Raw genomic sequence first — 21,871 nt, 5'->3', positions numbered from 1 at the left:
AACTAAAAATATTTAGTTTTTTTTAAAAAAAAGTTTTAGTTTAAAATTTTATTTATTTATTTTAAAAAAAAACCAATTTTTTTTAAAAGTTTTTTTTTTTTAAAAAAAACGGTTAACCGAAAAACGGTTAACCGAAAAACCGAAATAATTCGGTTAAAAACCGAACCGAACCGAACCGCTCAATTCGATTCGGTTTTCGGTTTAGCTATTCGAAAAATCGAAATTTGGTTCGGATCAAACCGCCCGAATGAAGGCCCGTGAATATACCAACAGTTTTGATTGTCCTATCTAACAAACACAATTATTATAACAACAAAAAACATATTGGATTTTGGTTTCTTCAACAAAAATGGCGAAAATTGAGGACAGCCAATGTTCTTCACGGGCCCAAGCATTTGGTGTAGCAGCCTAGCAGGGGATAAAATCGAACCAAACATGGCATGAACCACATCACCAAACGGTCCTTTATCAAAATCTTTGCCCATTGATTCAAGTTCAACTAGCAGTCTCCATTTCAATCTGAATGGCTTATGCAAATGCTTCAGTGTCAGCGGCAACTCCCCAACTTAGCTCCGCTTCTCTTCTTCATTACGAACCCAAATTATCAGCATCTTCCAGTGTTCTTATGGGGGCTCCGCTCTCCTCTTGCCACCCTTTGCATCTCTCTTGTATGCGTTCGTTTCTGGATAAGTCTTTCTATGTGTGTGTTTGTGTCTTCGCGGCGTTGTCGAAATTTATCCTTTTTGCCTTTGGTATCCATTTGTCACGATAATTTTGTAATCTTCTGGATGGGGCAATCCTTTTGCTTTGGTTTAAGGTGCACTTTTACGGGTTTTTACGGTTTTCTGCCTTAAAGGAATCTTATAAATTTTTTGAGTTGGAAATTATTTTATTTTGGCTTTGGCTTCGTTTTGCAACCATGGGTTACAAAATTGGAGTCTTTGTTCATTGAAGATTGCTCATAGTAGATATATTATGTTAGGCTCTCACAAGATGATCTGTTTATCCCAGTGTTTCAAAAATTGGGATCTTAATAGTATGAATTTCATGTGCTTAGTTGAGTTTTGGTTTTTCTTTCTTTCTTGTGATATTGGATTTAACTATCATTGTTACATTCTTGTTGTGAAATTGGTTGTAGGTTCAGATTTAAAAAGGCAATTTGTTATTTACTCGAAAAAGCTCTCGGGTTTGGAAGAGGCCATTAAAATAAGAAGGTAATTTCATGCTTTTGTAGGATTCTCATTGGTCACAAGTAGAATGAAGTGATTTTCTTATAATTTTATTTATCACTATATGCTTCACTTATAATCTGGTTAAAATATAAATCAACACTTGATTTTTACTGCCATATTTTATTGACGAGTAACTGTACAATTAATCAAAAGCAACATTTCTTGGTTGAGTTGCACATTTTTTCTCTAAAATAACTCGCATCCTAGTCTAGTTTCTTGGTCACAAGTTCCTTTCTAGGCTTTGATCAACGTAGATGAAGATTTTGTTGCTTGATTGATGTGGGAAGACAATGTAGATGGCCAGATTGAGTGAGTGACAGAGTTGATATGAAATTATGTAAATGATGATTTTTGTAATATGTAGAAATGTCTACTACAATTAATTCTTATGAATAATTTTTTTTTGTGAGTTAGAAGTAACGGCATTGATGTTTAATATATATTGTGCTAAAAATTCAGTTTGTGACCTTATGGCCACAACTGGTGTGTAGACTTATATTCCTTGGTTTGCTACCAATTTTACAGAATTCCAGCTGATGTCATATTGTCTTAGAAAACCATTTTAAAATTTGTTTGTTCTTGCTCGTTCATTCACAATTATCACTACACTGATATTCTTTTTTCACAATGCTTTGCTTCACGAAGGCATGAATAAGAAGGGGTATAATGAGAAATATTCATCAAATGCAAACTTAGAGGATATTGGCTTTGAATTATTTAAGAAAAGGAGGTTTCAGGAACAAACTTTGCTGGATACTTTAAATTCAGGACACTTGAAAATTGATGGGAACAATAAATCTAGAGATGCAATTAAACCTAAAATACTATGGGGTGAGGGGATTGAAAAGACATTCGAGTCTTTGTTACTGAACTTGGAGATGACTCTTGATACTCAAGTGGAACCACAAGCTTATATTGTTATATGTCTAACACACATGAAATGACTATTTCTATTAAGATGTAACTATATTGAACTAATTTCTATTGGTACAAATCTTTACTAAACATAATTTCTATCTTGGTGTATCAACACAGGGAACATGATCTTCGGAAGTCAACAGTATCTAAAAGAAGGCCTCCACTAAGGCGTGGAAAGGTATCACAGCGGCTTCTTGTGCCTGATCATATTCTTCAGCCTCCTTACCTTAGTTCAGAAGTGTTGCCAGAAATTTCAAGCAAACATCAAATTCATGATACTGAAGGAATTTCCCATATGAGGGCTGCTTGCCAGCTTGCTGCTCGGGTGCTAGAACATGCCGGATCATTGGTTAGGGTGAGAATTTACAGTTTTATTAACTCTACTATAAGATAATGATACTCTTGGTGCATGCGTCTTTTAGTGGTTACCTACATTTATTCTCTTGGATTCTATCATGGCATCTTTCACGACACTTCAATTCAATTAAAGATATGCCTCACCTTGCGCTTCTTATTACTCTGCACTAGGCATTTAGAAGCAAGGTGTATTAAGACAGAATATTTTAGAATCTAAATGTATGAAATAGATTTTGTAATAGAAATAAATATTTTGCAAAATTTTAAACAAAATTTGAATACAAATATTATACAATATTTAGATTGTTATTGCATTACATTCCCATTGAATCAACAACCATGTATTATTAAAGGGAGAAAATACAATACTTGTTTCACCGACTCTTCATCTTCTGGATATGTCTGGACTCTTGATCATATTAAATTTTACAAACATCATATCTTATCCTTCCATATCTTCTTAATGAATTTCATTTAGGTTATTTTTATCCTCATCTTATGCATATTAGTACCCATATTAGAGGCAGATGAAACTGGTCTATTTTCGCTGCCATTGATGTTGTTGACCTTTCTTATTTTGAAAGAACATGCATATTAAGATCTGAATCTGCAAATAGCGCAACGGACAACCCAAGCTTTATACTATTTGAAGATTAACAAGAACGAGAGAAACAGGGACAGCCATATGTGCAGTAGAAATATATTCTTTTCTGAATAAATATTCACAGTACAACCCTACACTATATATAGGAAACTTATTTCTATATTCTATTCACAATCTAACCTTAATTAATAGACAAGAAATAAGGAATAAATATCAGTCAAATATTCTAAGACTAAATACAATTTTTCTTTCCTTTTTTCTACACTCCCCCTCCCCCTCAAGTTGGAGCAAAGATATCTATCATGCCCAACTAGCAGATGAAATCTTCGAACTTGAGTCTGAAATGACTCTTTGTTAAGGCATCTGCAATCTATTGTTCAGATTTGAGAAATGGCATACAAATGATTCCTCCTTCAAGCTTTTCTTTGATAAAGTGTCTATCAACTTCTATATGCTTTGTACGATCATGTTGTACTGGATTATTTGCAATGCTAATGGCTGACTTGTTGTCACAGAATAGCTTGGTTGGCACTTCCCAGTCTAACTTTAATTCTTCAAGAACTAGCTTTAGCCATAGTAACTCGCATACACCATTAGCCATAGCCCTAAGTTCAGCTTCTGCACTACTACGAGCCACACAACATTCTGTTTTTTACTTCTCCATGACACAAGATTACCCCATAGAAAAGTACAGTACCCTGAGGTCGACCTCCTGTGTACGCTTCTATGCTTCTCTGATTGTTTTTTCTGAACAATAAACCTTTCCCTGGAAAACCTTTTAAATATCTCAAAATCTTGTACACAGCATCCATGTGTTCCTCGTGTGGTGAGTGCATGAATTGACTAACCATACTAATAGCAAAAGTAATATCAGGTCTTGTATGAGAGAGATAAATAAGTTTTCCTACAAGACGTTGATATCTCTCTTTATCAATGGAAGTTTTGCTGGACACTTCATTTAGCTTTTGATTTGGATCCATGGGTACATCACTTGGTCTACATCCACTCATTCCTGTCTCTTCGAGTAGATCTAGAACATATTTTCTTTGGGATACATAGATTCCCTTTCTTGATCTCGCAACTTCCATCCCTAGAAAATATCTCAATAGTCCCAGATCTTTTATCTCAAATTCCAATGCGAGGCAGCCTTTTAAACGAGTTATTTCCACTTCATCATCCCCTGTGAGAATTATGTCATCGACATATACGATCAAGATTGCCATCTTGCCTTCTTTGGTATGCTTTACAAACATTGTGTGGTCGGATTGCCCTTGAATATAGCCTTGCTTCTTTACTGATTTCGAAAATTTCTCGAACCAAGCCCGTGGCGACTGTTTCAATCCATACAAAGACTTCTTTAGTTTGCATATTTTTCCACCAAATTGTTTTTCAAAACCTGGTGGAGCATTCATGAACACCTCTTCCTCCAATTCTCCATTCAAGAACGCATTTTTTACATCCATCTGATACAAGGACCAATCAAGGTTTACTGCCAAAGGACAACAATATTCTGACAGTATTCAATTTAGCGACTGGTGCAAAGGTCTCTTGGTAGTCAATCCCATATGTCTGTGTAAAACCTTTAGCGACAAGTCTTGCTTTGTAGCGTTCCAACGATCCATCTGAATTGAGTTTCACAGTAAATACCCATTTGCATCCCACTGTTCGTTTTCCATCAGGCAAGTGCATTATTTCCCATGTTCCACTTTTGTTCAGTGCATCCATCTCCTCAAGGACAGCCTTCTTCCATTCTGGAACACTTAGAGCATCCTGTATAGTCTTAGGAATATCCACACTTAGTAACTGAGAAATAAAACTCGAATAGGGTACAGATAAATTTTTGTAAGACAGATGATTTGAGATTGGGTGTTGAGTACAAGTTCTAACACCTTTCCTAAGTGCAACAGGAAGTTCTAATGACATAGAGGAGTCTAGTACATTCGAGGTAGATTTGGGTACGTTACCTGGATTTGGTTTCAAATGAGTCGGGACTTCAGGTTCTGTTCTTGGTTCAGACACTTGGTCGTGTGGTTGTGGAGTCTTGCTTACTTTGGGGTCGTCGTATCCTCCTGTAAACTTGCCCATACAACTTATCATCATCACCTTGTGTTTTAGTTTCAAGATTTTGCTCTGACACTACATGAGGTGTATCTATGATAAAAAATTCAGTTCTGTCCACATTATCAGAGTCTAAATCAAATATCGAATCTTCCAACTTACTCTCCCCCTGAAGAGGTGTGAAAAAATTTTCAGATTTGAAGAATGTGACATCCATAGACACAAAAAAAGTTTTTGTGCGGGGTTCAAAACATTTATACCCTTTCTGAGTAGGAGAATATCCTAGAAACACACATTTTACAGCACGAGGGTCTAGTTTATCACGAGTATGATGATGCGTATGAGCAAAGGCCACACAACCAAACACTTTGAGAGGTAAATCAGAATATAAGTGAGACATGGGAAAGGAATTTTTTAAGACAGTCAAGGGTGACGCAAAGTTCAGCACTCTAGAGGGCATTCTATTAATTAAATAGGCAGCAGTGAGAATAGCTTCCCCCCATAAGTATTTCGGAACATTAGTGGTAAACATGAGTGACCTAGCTACTTCTAGAAGGTGTCTATTCTTCCTTTCTGCGACTCCATTTTGTTGTGGGGTTTGAGTGCAAGAACTATGATGAATTATACCTTTTTTTTGAAAAAATTGACCCAAAAGTTTATTGAAATATTCTTTCCCATTATCACTTCTGAACACTTGAATTTTTTCATGAAATTGTGTTTCAACCATGGCATAGAAATTTTTGAAAATTTGTTCAGCTTCTGATTTATCAACAAGTAAGTAACCCAACTTAAACGTGTGTGATCATCAATAAAGGTGATAAACCATCGTTTTTTTGAAGGAGTTGTCGTTTTGAACAGCCCCCACACATCACTGTGAATAAGAGCAAAAGGTTTCGAAGCTTGATGTGTATGAGCAGGAAATGATGCACGATGATGTTTGGCAAATTGACAAATATCACATTGAAAAACAGAAGGATTTTTATTACGAAATAACTTTGGAAACAAATGCTTCAAATAATGAAAATTTGGGTGGCCTAATCTACGATGCCAGAGTAATATATCCTCGCTACTAGAACTAGAGTTTGGTATGATACTAGATTGTTGGGCTTGTCCACAGGAGTGACTTTCTTCCTCAAAGTAGTAAAGGCCTCCACGTTCCTTAGCACTGCCAATCGTCGTCCCCAATTCCAGATCCTGAAATACACAACAGTTTGAGGAAAACTTAGCACAACACTTTAAATCATGAGTTAATTTGCTAACAGAAAGCAAATTACAAGAAAGATTAGGGACATGCAAAACATTTTGAAGAGTCAAAGTTTTAGAGATGACAATAGACCCTTTTCCAGCAATAGCAGATAAAGAACCATCAGCTGTTTTAATTTTCTGATTTCCAGCACTCGGGATATAGGAGCAAAACAATCTGGAGGATCCCGTCATGTGATCAGAAGCACCTGAATCTATTATCCAAGGACATATAGACAGGGTGGAAACATTAAAACCAGTAGATTGCAAGTCAGTACCTTTATGTGCTATGGAACAAGACGCTGGAGTGGATTGTGAAAAAGGTGTGGATTGAAAAAGCTTATACAACTGCTCTAATTGTTCCTTACTGAAAGAGGCAGCCCCCGAAGGTTTGTCTAGACTGGTTTGTTCTTCCAGTCCAGATTGATACGCCCTTGAAACCCCACTGCCTTTTTGTTTGAAAGACTTTGGTTTCCAGTCAGGTGGTTTGCCTTGTAAATCCCAACATGTTTCTGCGGTATGCCAGGGCTTTTTGCAGTGTTCACATACAACTTCTCTCTTCCTTGTCTGGGCAGTATGGTGTCGGCTTTGAGGTGTGGGAAAATTTTTGCTGAACAGGCCTGAGGTTTCCGAAACAGAAGATGCCTTCTCGCTCAACATGATTTTCCTTCTACCTTCTTCCCTTCTGACTTCAGCAAACACTTCACTCAAGGAAGGTAATGGATTTCTGCCCAGAATTCTTCCTCTAACTTCATCCAAGTCACGATTAAGTCCAGCCAGAAAAACATACACTCGATCACCTTCCATACGCTTGTGATATTTCATGCTATCATTTTTGCACTCCCATTTATCATCATAGCAAAGATCTAGTTCCTGCCATAACCCTTTCATGTCATTATAGTATTCAATGACAGTTTTTTCTCCCTGTCTAGACTGCCAGAGTCTAGTCTTCAAGTCAAAAATCTGGGATGAATTCTCCATATCAGAGTAAGTCTCCCGAACAGCCTCCCAAACTTCTTTGGCGGTAGGTAGAAATAGATACGTCCTCCCAATTGAAGGATCCATGGAGTTAACGAGCCACGAGATTACCATGGAGTTTTCAGATTTCCAGCCTGTCCACTTTGGATCGTCTTTGGCCGGTTCTTAGATGTCTCCCGTCAGGTAACCTAAACGCCCTTTTCCGTCAATGACAAGTTTAATTGACTGAGCCCACTCCAAGTAATTTTTGCCATTCAACTTATGAATGGTCAATTGAATGGAGCCTTCAAACCCAGTAGGATTCAGAGGATATAAGGTTGGTGTTTTAGCACCTTTCGTACCATCATTCTCACCCGAAGACATCTTATTTTTGTCTTCGTTGGTATTTGACATGCCCGTTTTTTTTTTTTTTTTTTTCTGTCAATTATGAAGCGGGTATACAAAACTTAGGCTTTGATACCATGACGATTAACAAGAACGAGAGAAACAGGGACAGCCATATGTGCAGTAGAAATATATTCTTTTCTGAATAAATATTCACAGTACAACCCTACACTATATATAGGAAACTTATTTCTATATTCTATTCACAATCTAACCTTAATTAATAGACAAGAAATAAGGAATAAATATCAGTCAAATATTCTAAGACTAAATACAATATTTCTTTCCTTTTTTCTACACTATTGATGCATGTTAAATTTTTATTATCATACTCAAATTCATTCTTATCCACTTCATCACCGTCAATATTCAATCTTTCCACAAGCCATCCGTTGCTTTCATCTATGCCATCTAAAGAAATAGGGTTAATGATGTATGACAACTAATATCATCGCAGCAAAGCTCCATTTCATTTTATATGAACCAAATCTGTCAGATGTGTTTATGCCAACATACTTGTATATTTATTTTGGAGTGAAGCTGCAAACAACATATATAAATTCCACTATAATTTGAAGTTTATATTAACATACAATATAATACGTGAACAGTTAAGACACTTGTTATCTCGAATAGTCTCCTTTTTAAAAAAAAAAAAAAGAAAAAGGTTCCTATTTCACTCACATTTTGAAGAAGCTACAAGTTAGGTTGTGAACTTGTATGAAAAAACATACTAATTTCTGTCGTGGAAGACCTATAAATAGATGAATAATAATCTACAAATAAAGTAAGATTATTATAATTAAAAATGTTTGAACTTCCATGACTCCGTGGATTTGCTGAATTTACCTTTCAAGATTTTTATCAACGGTTGATTTTTTGGTTTGTTTGCCCGAGGCTTAAAGAAATTCTAAAAAGTTGTTCATCATGTTTTGATAGACTTGATCGGTTGTCTTTATTTGCTATCATTACCTTCAGCCAACCTTGATAATCTAGGCACACAACATTTAGTTATGACTTTGTTGGGAGATTTATTTTTACTTGACCATTGAAAATTACTGATGTTAAATTTCATCCTAGCCATCGGTAACAACGAATGAAATCGATAAAGCAGTTCACCAAATGATCATTGATGCTGGTGCATATCCTTCACCTTTAGGGTACGGGGGCTTTCCAAAGAGTGTGTGCACATCAGTTAATGAGTGCATGTGCCATGGGATTCCTGATTCTCGCCAATTACAGGTATTTTGTCATATAATCAGGTTATGCTTGCAGTCTTAAATTGATTTCCTGCATTAAAAAATATTCATTTGTGTGCAGGACGGCGATATAATAAACATTGATGTGACTGTGTACTTAAATGTGAGCTTCTGATTATACATTTCTTGTCGGTGACCATAGATCACTAACCAAACAACTGGGTAGAATATCATTTTTAAAACATTACATACCATTATACTATTGCTTGCCAAGACATGATTGGATATCCTAAACTTTGAACTCAACTAGTGTGTGAAAGAATTAACAAAGAAAGTGTATTGCAGATTAAATTTAGTGATGGAGTATTATGAACTGAATATCAAATTTAAGAATTATGTTTGGTTCAGCTTAACAGTGAATGCCGAATTAAACATGTACTAGACAGCATGTGCAGTTGGTCATGCAGAGGCTTTAAAATATAAATTGATACTCTAATAATTTATACAATTGATAATAAATATTTCATGATCAAAGCATTCTAAAAGTGTAGGATGTTGAATATACACATCGTCTCAGCACCATATAATCTAAACTTGCTTAAAGTCTGAGATTATCTATAATCCTGTTAATTAGTTGTCTCTTTCAGGGTTATCATGGGGATACATCTAAAACTTTTATATGTGGTAATGCGAATAACTCAGTGAAAAGGCTTGTTAAGGTATCTTCTGCTTTTATCTGCACCAGCAAGTCTGCAGCATCCTTCTAGTTGCATTTATATTAAGACATTTAATGATTGCAATTTTAGCTCGTTTTTACGTTTTCTATGATTCAATCCAATGGCAGGTGACAGAAGAATGCATGTATAAGGGCATTGCTGCTTGCGAAGATGGTGCTCTTTTCAGGAAAATTGGGAAGAAAATCAGGTATAAAAAATTCAGCTATGCATTTCATATGTTACATGGAATTGCGCATAAGCTAGAAAGCTAAATTAGAGATACTGTGTGAAATGTGAATCCTTAGTGCCATAGAATGACCAATGATGGGACCTTTTCACCATCTTATTCAGATATAATAATCTTCACAGATATGACAATCCAGTACCTTATTCAGATGTTATAATTTCACAAGTGATAATAATCCTGTAGTGGTTAATGTTTCTTCCAGTGTAACCTTTTCGGTGGGTGACGTAGTCAGTAGTCTTGCATGATAATTTACTAGTTCTGTGATTAAAAGGCCAATTAATGTGTGCCAAATCCAATGTAGAACCAACAATCCTTATTTGATTTGCATGATGTTTTTATTGTCAATATTTTATTTCCTTATTTAGTCCCTTGATTATCTCTTTAAGATTCCATTATATTGTTATATATATTCTTACTATAATCTGCTGTATTTCTTCCTATAATAGGGCTAGAATTAAGGGATTTGATTATTTTTTATTCTATATATTGTAATTCTCTTAGTAAACAAAGACATAACATTTTCCTTGAATCTCTCGCTTAAAATTGTCATGGCATCAGAGCCAAAACTCTGAGATCATTTCATCTTGTCTGATTCCTTTTCTAGCTCCGAGATCTAGGTGTTTTCTTCGACTTGATCTCTAAATTCTTGTTTCTAGTTGAATCATGCCTTTGGAACAATCAGAACATATTTTTGTTCGATATAATGGCAAGAACTATTCTGTCTAGGCTTTCCAATTCCAGATCTTCGCTAAGGGAAAGGAATTATAGGATCATATTGATGGCACAAATCCTGCACCTAACAGCGAAGGAGAAAGAATATGTAAAATAGGAGGTGAAGGATGCTTAGATTATGTCTTGGATCGTTGGGAGTGTGGACCCCTCCATACTTCTCAAACTTAAGTCTCGAAAGACTTCTAAAGAAACGTGGGGTTACTTGAAGAAATTTTATAACCAAAGCAACACAGCAAGAAGTTTTCATTTGGAATTCGATTTGGGACAACTCAGTCAATGGAGCATGTCAATCCAGGAGTTTTATTCTTCCTTTGAGAATCTTTGGGCTGGGTACACTGATATTGTGTATGCAAATGTACCTCCAAGGATTCATTACTGTCCAAAAAATACATGAGACTAGCAAGCATGACCAGTTTTTAATGAAGTTAAAGGGACAGTTTGAAGCAATCAGATCCAACCTGATGAACAGAGATCCAGTTCCCTTATTGGATATTTGTATTGGAAAGCTACTCAGGGAAGAACACCGGTTCATTACACAGTCTGTCATGGAGCAGAAAGCTCAAAATTATACTCCAATACCAGTTGCATATGCTGCTCAAGGGAAGTCTAAAGGAGGCAGAAATATGACTAATGTTCGGTGCTATAGTTGCAAAGAATTTGGGCACATTGCCACTAATTGTACTGAGAAATTATGTAGTTATTGCAAGAAACCAGGGCATATCATCAAAGATTGTCCCATTTGGCCTCCAAATAAATCTGAAACTACCTACAATGTCTCGGTTGGTTCCTCAAATGCTCCTATTCATGGTCAGTCTTGTGTTAATCATGAAATGGTCCAGCAAATGATAGTTTCTGCCTTGACTGCGTTAGACATTTCAGGTCACAGAAAATCCACTCCTAAACCTTGGTATTTTGATTCCCGTGCTTTTAATCACATGACCAACACTGCCTTACCTCTAAATAATGTTAAAAAATATAATGGAGACCTTCAGATCCATCGGGTCATATTTCAGAATCTTTGAATAATGTTTTGTGTCTCCTAAGCTGTCCACCAATCTTGTATCACTCAGGCAATTAGTTGACAACAATTGTACTATTCAAAATTTTAAATTTTGGTTGTCTTGTGCAGGATCGTGTCTAGGGAAGATGATCGCGAAGGGGCCTAAATTGGGACGTCTCTTTCCTTTACTTGTTTCTTCATCTGCGGTGTCAAATTATGTTTGTAATGCTGTTCAATATGATAATGAGGTGTGGCATATGTGAAGACCAAGAAATTTCTGCTCACAATAGACCTAAATACATGGTATCCAAAGAGCGTGGTCCAAACAATTTAATCGAATGACTTGTAGCAGCCAAGCTAATGGCCATTTACAATAGTAAATTAAAGGGCTGACCACCTTGCAGAATATGGCACCCCTTGCAAGCCATAATTTCGAAATTCAAAAGGGAAGGAAGGTGAACCAATCCCATGAACCTATAACAGCATAATAAAGTGGAATAATGGCATTCAAATGGAATGAATGACCATTAATGGAGGACCTTTCGGCTTGCGGCTTGCGGCTTGCGGCTTGCAGCCTATAAATTGTGGCTGCGACCTAAATACATGTTATCCAAAGAGCATGGTCCAACCAATTTAATCGAATGACTTGTAACAGCCAAGTTAATGGCCATTACAAGCCATTTACAATAGTAAATTAAAGGGCTGACCACCTTGCAGAATATGGCACCCCTTGCAAGCCAAAATTTCGAAATTCAAAAGGGAAGGAAGGTACCAATCCCATGAACCTATAACAGCATAATAAAGTGGAATAATGGCATTCAAATGGAATGAATGACCATTAATGGAGGACCTTTCAGCTGGTGGCTTGCAGCCTATAAATAGTGGCTGCAGCTTGAGCCAAATCACACCAAATTCTCTCTAAAATACTCCAAATTTCGGTCACACTAGTTGCAAGAAAAAGAGGACTTTCTGTTCTGTTTTTCCAAGTCCAAGTGCTGTTGTCAAAGCCTTGCAGCAGCATTTCGAAGCAAGCTTCTGTTCTGCCCAAGTTTTGAAGCTTTTGCAGCAGAATTCGAGACCTTAGCAGCAATATTTCCAAGCTTGAAACCTTGCCCAAAGTCGATCAAGTAGCAGCCTGATATTCAAGCAAAGAGGTTACACCATCATGTCCAAGTTCAAGAAGAGTTCTGCCCAAGTCCGTAGCATTTCGACAACCAGTATTCTCGCACATTTTCTCAAGAACAAAATCAAGTAAGTGGACTTACGTATATATATGTTTAAAAACAGTGTAGTTCTGTTTTCGAAAACCCGGTCGGCATGTTATATACTTGTTTCCATGCTACTTTGAACCTACTTGTTTTTGGATATTAGATCTAATATTCGAAAGCATGTTTGAATTATTTGAGACGCGCTGTAATGATTCGAGTTAGAAATGATAAAATAAATTCCGATTTTGATTTGATTTGATTTGGCCCTGATGCGGTGAATAATAACCGTTTATTTGGGCTTGCCTTTTAGAGGATTAACATATAGGGGACTGAACAGTAAACCATGAAAAATGAGATACTTTCAGTGTTATGTTTGCTTCGTTGTTCGTATTTGATTCAACATGCTTATTAATTCTTTTTTTAAAAAATTATGTTTATGTATACGTATATATGCAAATATATAATTGGTATTTGTTATGCACGATCGGCCCCACTTGCGGAGTGTTTTTCCAAACACCCACCCCTTATTTACTCTCCTTCCCAAGATAGGAATGAAGCTCAGATAGATGATGATGAGCAAAACATGTTTTGGGGTTGGTGAGGAAGGACCAGTTCAAGATCAATCCTATCTAAATTCCGTTAAGTTAACTTTAATTAGCTTCCGCATTTCCGTATTTCTATTGTAAAGACAATATTTTTTTATATTATGAAATAAACTTAGCTTTTTGGCTATTTTACATACTACGTGGTTTGTTGTTTCACGATTTTTAATTGTTAAACAACGCCGATGACACGTCTCTGTCTCGGGACGTGACACGTCGATTTTTAATTATGTTGTTTCATAATTTTGACGTTTTCACATGATGGTAAAAAGTCCAATGCATTTTCGTCCAAAACGATCCCACGATTGATAATCATAACAAAGTGCTCTTTGCGATGAGGAAAGCCTTTCAGCCAAATTCCATCGTTTAGGCCTACAAAATCAAGTTTTTTGCCGTTTTAGGAAAGTTTTGAAACACTCGTAACTTTTCACAGAAAATTTGAAATCCGATTTTGTCAACTGCCTCTCGATCCTCACGTTCAATACTTTCTGGCGTATAAGAACCTTGAAACTTTCCATTTTTGGAAATTTTTCCGAAAAATCTCATCCTCCTCGTACCTTGTGTCGAAATAATTTAAACTGTCCATTTGATGTTGTTTTTTTTTCTCTTACTGATTTTATTTCATTATTCTAAGTCTTTCCATTCATTTATTTCAAGAAATGACTTCCTATGCCCCTCGTACTCGTGCTCAGGTTGCCTTCGCATGCGACGTATTGTTATCTAAAGTCAGAACATAGGATCACTCGCCTAAGTGCTAGGAATGCTAGCAAACGATGCGAGAACAGGAGTGGGAGAAAATGCAAACCAGTTCCTCTATCAACTGGAACAAGTTGGGGGCAACAACATCTACCTCCGAGATGACATCGACCTTTACCATTTTTGAGATGAGGCATTACGTCGTGACGTCCAGCGGTATGCTGACCAAAACAGAAAATGAACACAGAAAAACTAAAGAAATAGTAGAAGAATATCAGAATACTATTGCGGAACTTGTAGAGGTCAATAGCCATTTGACAAAGCAAGTTCAGAATGAGAAGCATATGAAGCAGTAAATCGTTGGCGAACATGCACTGTGTCAGCAGCATATGAGGGATCGCATTCAAGAGCTAGAGACTCAAATCTAACAGTTGCAGAATTCGGTTGAGACCTTGATTGATAAGAACACCGGACACCGGGTCTGCTCCGTACTATTCAGGAGCTGCAAGAAGAAGATCCCGAGGAGGATCCCCAAGAGTTAGAGCTCGAGGAAGATCTAGTTGAGGCAGTAGGAGGCGGAGAGATCATAAATTAGGATAGCCCATCTTATTTTTGTAGCGTGGGTTGCGATTATTTCGTACTGGTCTTCCATCCATGTCCTACAATGTACAAGTCTCTAAGATTCTAGGAGAGCTATGAATCAGAAAGAAGCATAATTGAGTAAGTTGGAGGCACAGATAAGCAAATACTGTTTATTGATTATTCTAAAGTAAACATGACAATTTTGTTGGAAGCCAACGAAATCAAAGCAACAACGAAATTAAAAGTAACAACGGAATCAAAAGTAAACAAAGAACATAGTCGAAGAACAATAAGATAGGTTAAGTCAGAAGCTAGAACATCGATGTTATCCTAATCTATGATCTCTCCGCCTCCTACTGCCTCAACTGGATCTTCCTCGAGCTCTGACTCCTAGGGATCTTACTTGGCATCCTCTGCTTGCAGCTCGTGAATAGTATGGAACAGACTGGCGTTCTCATCACTCAAGGTCTCCACCGAATTCTGCAACTGCTGGATTTGAGCCGTTAGCTGTTGAATGATTCCTCATATGCTGCCGACATTGTACATGTTCGACAACGATTTGCTGCCTCATACGCTTCGCATTCTGAACTTGCTTCGTCAAATGGCTATTGATCTCTGCAAGTTCCGCAATAGTATTCTGAGGTGCCTCTACTTTTTCTTTAGTTTGTTGTGCTCCTTTTCTGCTTTAGTCAGCTGGTCAGCATACCGCTGGACGTCACGACGGAATGCATCCTCTCGAAAATGGTTAAGGTCGATGTAATCTCGAAGGTAGGTGTTGTCTCCCCCAACTTGTTCCAGTTGACAAAGGGATTGGTTTGCTTTTTTCTCCCCCTCCTGATTCTCGCATCGCTCGCTTGCAATCCTAGCACTTAGGCGAGTGATCCTATGTTTTTTACTTCGATAACAATCCGTCGCATGCGAAGGACAGTTTGAGCACGAGTACAAGGGGCACAGGGAGACATGTCCTGAAATAAACAAATGAGAAGACTTAGAATAATGAAATAAAATCAGTACATCAAATGGACACTTTAAATTATTTCGACACAAGGTACAAGTAGGGCGCGATTTTTTGGGAAATTTCCAAAAATGTAAAGTTTCAAATTTCGTATATGACCAAAAAATATTGAACGTGAGGATCGAGGGGCAGTCGACGAAATCGGATTTCGAATTTTCAATGAAAAGTTATAAATGTTTCAAAACTTTCTTAAAACGCAATTTTGGAGGCATAAACGATGGAATTTGGTTGAAAGGCTTTCCTCATCGCAAAGAGGACTTTGATATGATTATCGATCGTGGGATCGTTTTGGATTGGAATGCATTGGGCCTTTTCCCCATTATGTGAAAACGTCACAATCGGTGTTGTTTAACAATCAAAAATCGTGAAACAACAAGCCACATAGTATGTAAAATAGCCAAAAAAACATTGATCTTCATTCTTATCTAGGGGAAGATTAAAGGAGAGGGTGGGTGTTTGAGGAAACACTCAACAAGTGAGGGCCGATGGTGCATAACAAATGCCAATGATATATTTGCATATACACGTATACATGATCATAATTTTTTTAAAAAATTAATAAGCATGTTGAATCTAATACGAACAAGAAAGCAAACATAGCATTGAAAGTCATCTCATTTTTCATGGTTTACTAATTAGTCACCTATATGTTACTCCTGAGCAAACATAGCATTGAAATTCATCTCATTTTTCATGATTTACTGATCAGTTCCCTATATGTTACTCCTCTAAGGGGCAAGGCCAAATAAACGGTTATTCCACCACATCAGGGCCAAATCAAATCAAACATTGGAATTTCCTTTACCATTTTTAGCTCGAATCATTATGGTGTGTCTCAAATAATTCAAACATGCTTTCGAATATTACATCTAATATAGAAAAACAAGTAGGTTCAAAGTAGCATAGAAACGAATATATAACATGTCGATCGAGTTGCCGAAGTGGACAAGAACTACACTGTTTTTAAACATATACATACATAAGTCTACTTACTTGATCTTGAGAAAAGAGAACATGGGAGGATGCTGTTTGTCGAAATGCTACGGACATAGGCAGAACTCGCTATTGCATCTTCTAAATCTTGGCCTTTATATCAGCCGGATGTAAAAGATGCCTTCTTGCATGCGGGCCTTAAGGAAGAGATTTACATGAAACTTCCACCCCGTATGTCAATAACGGCTCCTCATGAAGTTTGCAAGCTAAGACGTTCTTTGTATGGGTTGAAACAGGCCCCTAGAGCCTGGTTTGAGAAGTTTCAGAGCATTTTTCTCCCCTTTTCTCACACAAAGTCAATATGATTCATCTCTCTTCTTTCATCAGACAACCAAAAGTGTGGTCTTGGTCTACGTTGTTGATATTATCATCGCTGGTAATGACACGGGGCTGATTACTAAGCTTCAAAATATGTTGCACAGTACTTTTCAAATGAAAGATCTTGGGCATCTCACATATTTTCTAGGCCTAGAAGTTTGCTCTCGAGCTCATGGTTTGTTCTTAAATCAACATAGATCCAAGATCTCATTGAGAGCTGATTTAAAGGATGCTGAAAAACCGGAAAGATGAAGGCGGGCTTTTATCTAAGTTTTTTTTATATAGGCAATTTGTTGGTAGTCTTATCTACCTAACCATTGCAAGGCCTGATATCTCCTATGCTGTTCATATTGTTAGCAAATTTATGCAACCGCGTTGACATCTTCATATGGCTGCAGTTCGTCGCATTATTCGATACTTAATTGGGTCACCTACTCATGGGTTGATTTTTCCTACTCGATCAGTTATTCTTTTGACTTGCGTATAGTGATGCAGATTGGGCTGAATGTCCGGATACTAGGAAGTCTACCACAGGCTGGTGCATTTTTCTTGGAGATGCCTTGATTTCTTGGAAGTGTAAGAAACAGGATTGTGTTTCTAAATCTTCCACGGAGTCTGAATATAGAGCCATGTCTGCAACTTGTTCTGAAATTCTGTGGTTACGTTGTCTTCTTTCCGAATTTGGATTTCCTCAAACTGCTCGTACTCCGCTTCATGGTGATAATACTAGTGCCATTCAAATATCTGTGAATCCAGTCTATCACGAACGCACGAAGCACATAGAGGTGGACTGTCATTATATCAGAGAGGCTTTCACGCACGGCGTTATCTCTCTTCCTCATCTCACTACTGATCTTCAAATAGCTGATGTCTTTACAAAAGCTTTGAAGTGCCAACGACACAATTTTCTCAGTAGCAAATTGATGCTGATGGACTTACCCGTATCAATTTGAGGGGGGATCAGGGATGTCGATATATTCTTTCCTTATTTAGTCCCTTGATTATCTCTTTAAGATTTTCATTATACTGTTGTGTATATTCTTACTGTAATTCTGCTGTATTTCTTCCTATAATAGGGCTTTTTTTCCATAAACTCTCGCTTAAAATTGTCATTTATTTGTTCCTCTCTTTTTACCGCAACTAATGATATTGTTTATGCTTGGAATTTTTGAAAAAAGAAAATAGAAGATGACAATAAATTGGATATAAAAGCACTAAAAATAATGGAAGACGTAATCACAGACCGGAAAAAATCTTCCTTCTGATAGTATAAAATGATATATCTTACTAGTTAAGCAAAGTGTGGAACAAAAGACATGCAATTTCATCATCATCATCATTAATTGTGCTGATATATCTGCTTATACTGATTTGAAACCTTATAGTTCTGTATTCCCTAAGTTAAAATTGTAAGGCTGACAATTTCTTTTTGGTGTCTCAGTGACCATGCTGAAAAATTTGGCTATGGTGTGGTGGACCGATTTGTGGGACATGGCATTGGGACTATTTTCCATTCCGAGCCTCTCATATTTCACCACCGTAAGTCCATTTCTTGAATACACCATATGTTTACTTGTTTGTTAATTATTGCGAATATGTACATGCACTGCAAGGGACGATTAATGTTATTTTTATTTATAATTGTTCATATGCTTATCAGTACAAAGACTGACATGACTGAGTATAGTAAGTATGCAAAGTATCATAATAGGTGAGAGCATGTGTAAAATTGTTTGATCGCTTAAAATTATGGCATTTATCGATCTATATTTTTTTATTATTGTAAAAACTCTAACTTTAGGGTAAAAATTCGCGGTAAAGGAACAATGAACTTGAGGGTAAAAATTCGTGGTAAAGATTATAATTAGTGCTCAATCATTAATTGTTTCTATAATTTTTTATAGATTGTATGCACTAGCAAAAACTATTAGATTTTGTTTGGTTGCTAACTTGTGAAATTTCTGACATGAGCTACTCTTATTCATGATTATACTGAATCCTTTCTCACACTTTTTTCACGGTGGTCATTATAGAAACTTGATCGTATTTATATTTGATTTTTAATTGTATAATATCTGTTTTCGAGGTGTCCCAGGAACATTTTCATCCAAGTCATGGTACTGTGTGTAAATTATGGTTCCCAACTGTCTTTCTTATAACAGCTGGAGAGAAAAATCCATGTGAAAGAACTTGATTCCCCTATGCTTGAGTTTGCTAGAAATATAATGTTGATGCCATAAAATTTCGTGGAATTTTCCGGTTATGCTTGGTCTACTTTTATCGAAGCTTTATTGGATAAAAAGATTCTTCAGGATTGTTTTGTTTAATTTCCTTTTTTTAAAAAAAAAAAAATCTACATGTTCTTAGTAGGGTTTTTTAAATCTTCACCGGAAATGTAAAGAACGTACCTACTCTTTAGATATAAGAAAAGTTACTGGAAGAAACTAAAAGTGTTTGCTTGACCGAAAACAAGTTTCGATTTAAATTCAATAACGTCAAGGATATTGGAACACTCTACATCTGTTAGTTTATGCTGTTACATATTAATGATTACCCAACTTGCTATGTGGTTAACTATTTTTTTAATGATCATATCACCTTTCTTGAAAGAGAATTTGAAATGATCGCAAGAAATAATGATGACTGTCTTTTGTGTCTAATAAAATCAAGATATTTGTGATAATTTCTTGTTCTTAGTTCACTAGTTTATCCTTTTTGGATCCTATATTTCTCCCAGAAAATCGCGGGAGGCATGCTTTTGGAGGAAAGAATTCACTCATGTTTAAGCAGTAGAAAAATTCGTTCTCTTCCCCTCCGTTGTATGTGTTCTACGATAAACTTTTGTGATATCTCATCTCTGTACTTCATTAATTGATCAAAATGGTGTAGATATGCAACTCACGAGTAACGGAAGTTTATTACAGTTCCTATAAACTAGATTTGTCGAGGCTAACTTTTAATATATATAAAGATGTAGAAAGAATAGTTCAAAAATTTTCAAAAGCAAGTTGCTAAATCTAAGAAGAGTATTTTATTCTCTGTTATTCTACTGGATCCTGATTGTGTTTGTTATTTTGTGAATCATGTAAGCATTAGAGAAATTTGTTCTCTTCCCCTCCGTTGTATGTGTTCTACTGGATCCTGATTGTGTTCATTATTGTGTTATGCAATAATGTAAATTAATATTCTTGATTGGCCTTGTTATATAATTATGTAAATTTACTTCTTCTGCAGGAAATGACAAGGCTGGCCGCATGGTTGAGGGGCAAACATTTACCATCGGTTAGGACTCTACATTTACATGTCGTACATGTTATCCTTTGTTGGCTTGAGATGGATGATATTCAGACAATATGAGCTGGAGAGGAATATCAATTCTTGATTTGTCCCTTTGAATGCAATTGAACTTTGCTACAAATGCTTATTTGCTGATACATGTTAAATTGTTGCACAAATTTCTGATTTTTTTGGGTTTATTTGATAAAGAGAAGTTTGCCATTGGTGCAGAACCGATTCTTACATTGAGGCCTACAGAGTGCATAACATGGGAAGACAACTGGACTACTCTAACAGCCATTGGCTGCCCTGCAGCACAGTTCGAGCACACGATTCTCATTACAAGAACTGGGGCTGAAATTTTGACTAAATGTTAAAAGAACTGTTTTTTTTCCGGGGCTTGTCTGTGATATTTCCAAGACAGTCAGCATAAGCTCAGGTATTTGTAAGAACAGATGAATCGGGTTCTTCCAGCCATCGAGCCAAGGAAAAGTGGCTATAGCAGCAAGTTTTACTATACGTTGCTATATTCGATGTGGCCTTGAGAGCAGATTCTGGATTATACGACCACAGAACCCATGCTAAAGTGGGTGTGCAAAATTTGCTTCAAGAATGGTATCGCATGTCGGTATTGTTCACCTCTCAGATGCCTAAAAAAAGTTTTCCTTGAGCTAAGTTCGTCTCTGCTATGATCTCTGGTGTGAAATTCCATGTTAATGAAGCCTTTAAGTGTTCGGGTCCATGTTGGAAAAATGTAATGTCAAGGCATGAATGTGATTTAAGCTTTGAATTGTGATTATTTTTTCTTATACTCAGAAAATACCGAGTTGTTTTTTCGTGCTTCTCTTCTTGTTGAGACCTAATAAGTTTACGGATTGGGATCTTCTGTGGTTTGGTGATGTGCATCTTTTTATAAGATATGATCAAATGATCAAATTCATCACGATTTTTTTAAATTCATCTCACAGTATAAGGGGTCCGCAAGACAATAAAAATTTATAATCTTGTGTAAAACATACACATAATCACATGTTGTGCTTACCTCACAACAGAGGATCCAAATCTTCGGTTATATTTTCAATATTTATACTCTATGGCATTATTATACCGCAGCCTGGTCGCCTACTTAATTGGAAACTACGACCATTTTGCCTGCAATTTTGTGTGTGCGTGCACCTATTATATCTCATTTAATGCGTACTTTTTATGTATGTTAATTTTAATTATTATATAAAAGATAATTATATTTTAACCAAATTAAAAGGCAATCCTGTTTTAATCTTATTTTGTTTCAGGCACTTTGTTTTCTGATAAAATAAATATCAAACTCTATGTCAGGTCGGTGCAAACACGACTGTATAATAAGTTTTTAGAGCATCTCTAATCTAATAATATGTTGCGAAAACACCAACACAGTGTTGGATTGGAGATGCTCTAACCTAGCGCTATTTGCTGCAATGCTACAGTGTTTTACCGTAGTGTTGGATTGAAGATGCTCTAACCTAGCGCTATTT

General features: G+C 36.5%; 1 protein-coding gene across 6 annotated transcripts; it reads left to right on the top strand.

The window, feature by feature from the left end:
- The first annotated feature begins 359 nt into the window (after positions 1-359).
- LOC140878945 (methionine aminopeptidase 1B, chloroplastic-like) lies at positions 360-21,300 on the top strand. Of its 6 annotated transcripts, none has more exons than XM_073282586.1 (10): positions 360-668; positions 1,145-1,214; positions 2,268-2,505; positions 8,854-9,015; positions 9,094-9,135; positions 9,620-9,691; positions 9,817-9,896; positions 18,523-18,620; positions 20,316-20,363; positions 20,589-21,300. In XM_073282586.1, exons 1-10 carry the CDS (start codon positions 524-526, stop codon positions 20,732-20,734), a joined length of 1,101 nt encoding a protein of 366 aa, XP_073138687.1. In that variant the 5' UTR covers positions 360-523; the 3' UTR covers positions 20,735-21,300. The 6 variants fall into 6 exon arrangements, with proteins under 6 accessions (XP_073138687.1, XP_073138683.1, XP_073138694.1 ...); XM_073282582.1 differs by having other exon boundaries at positions 1,139-1,214; XM_073282593.1 differs by lacking the exons at positions 18,523-18,620; positions 20,316-20,363; positions 20,589-21,300 and adding exons at positions 17,569-17,657; positions 17,838-18,514 and having other exon boundaries at positions 1,139-1,214.
- Positions 21,301-21,871: the final 571 nt, after the last annotated feature.

This window comes from Henckelia pumila, chromosome 1, assembly GCF_033568475.1.
Source record: "Henckelia pumila isolate YLH828 chromosome 1, ASM3356847v2, whole genome shotgun sequence".
In the NCBI taxonomy this organism is placed as follows: domain Eukaryota; kingdom Viridiplantae; phylum Streptophyta; class Magnoliopsida; order Lamiales; family Gesneriaceae; genus Henckelia; species Henckelia pumila.
Note: the sequence above shows the minus strand (reverse complement) of the source record. Positions and strands in the feature narration are given on the sequence as shown.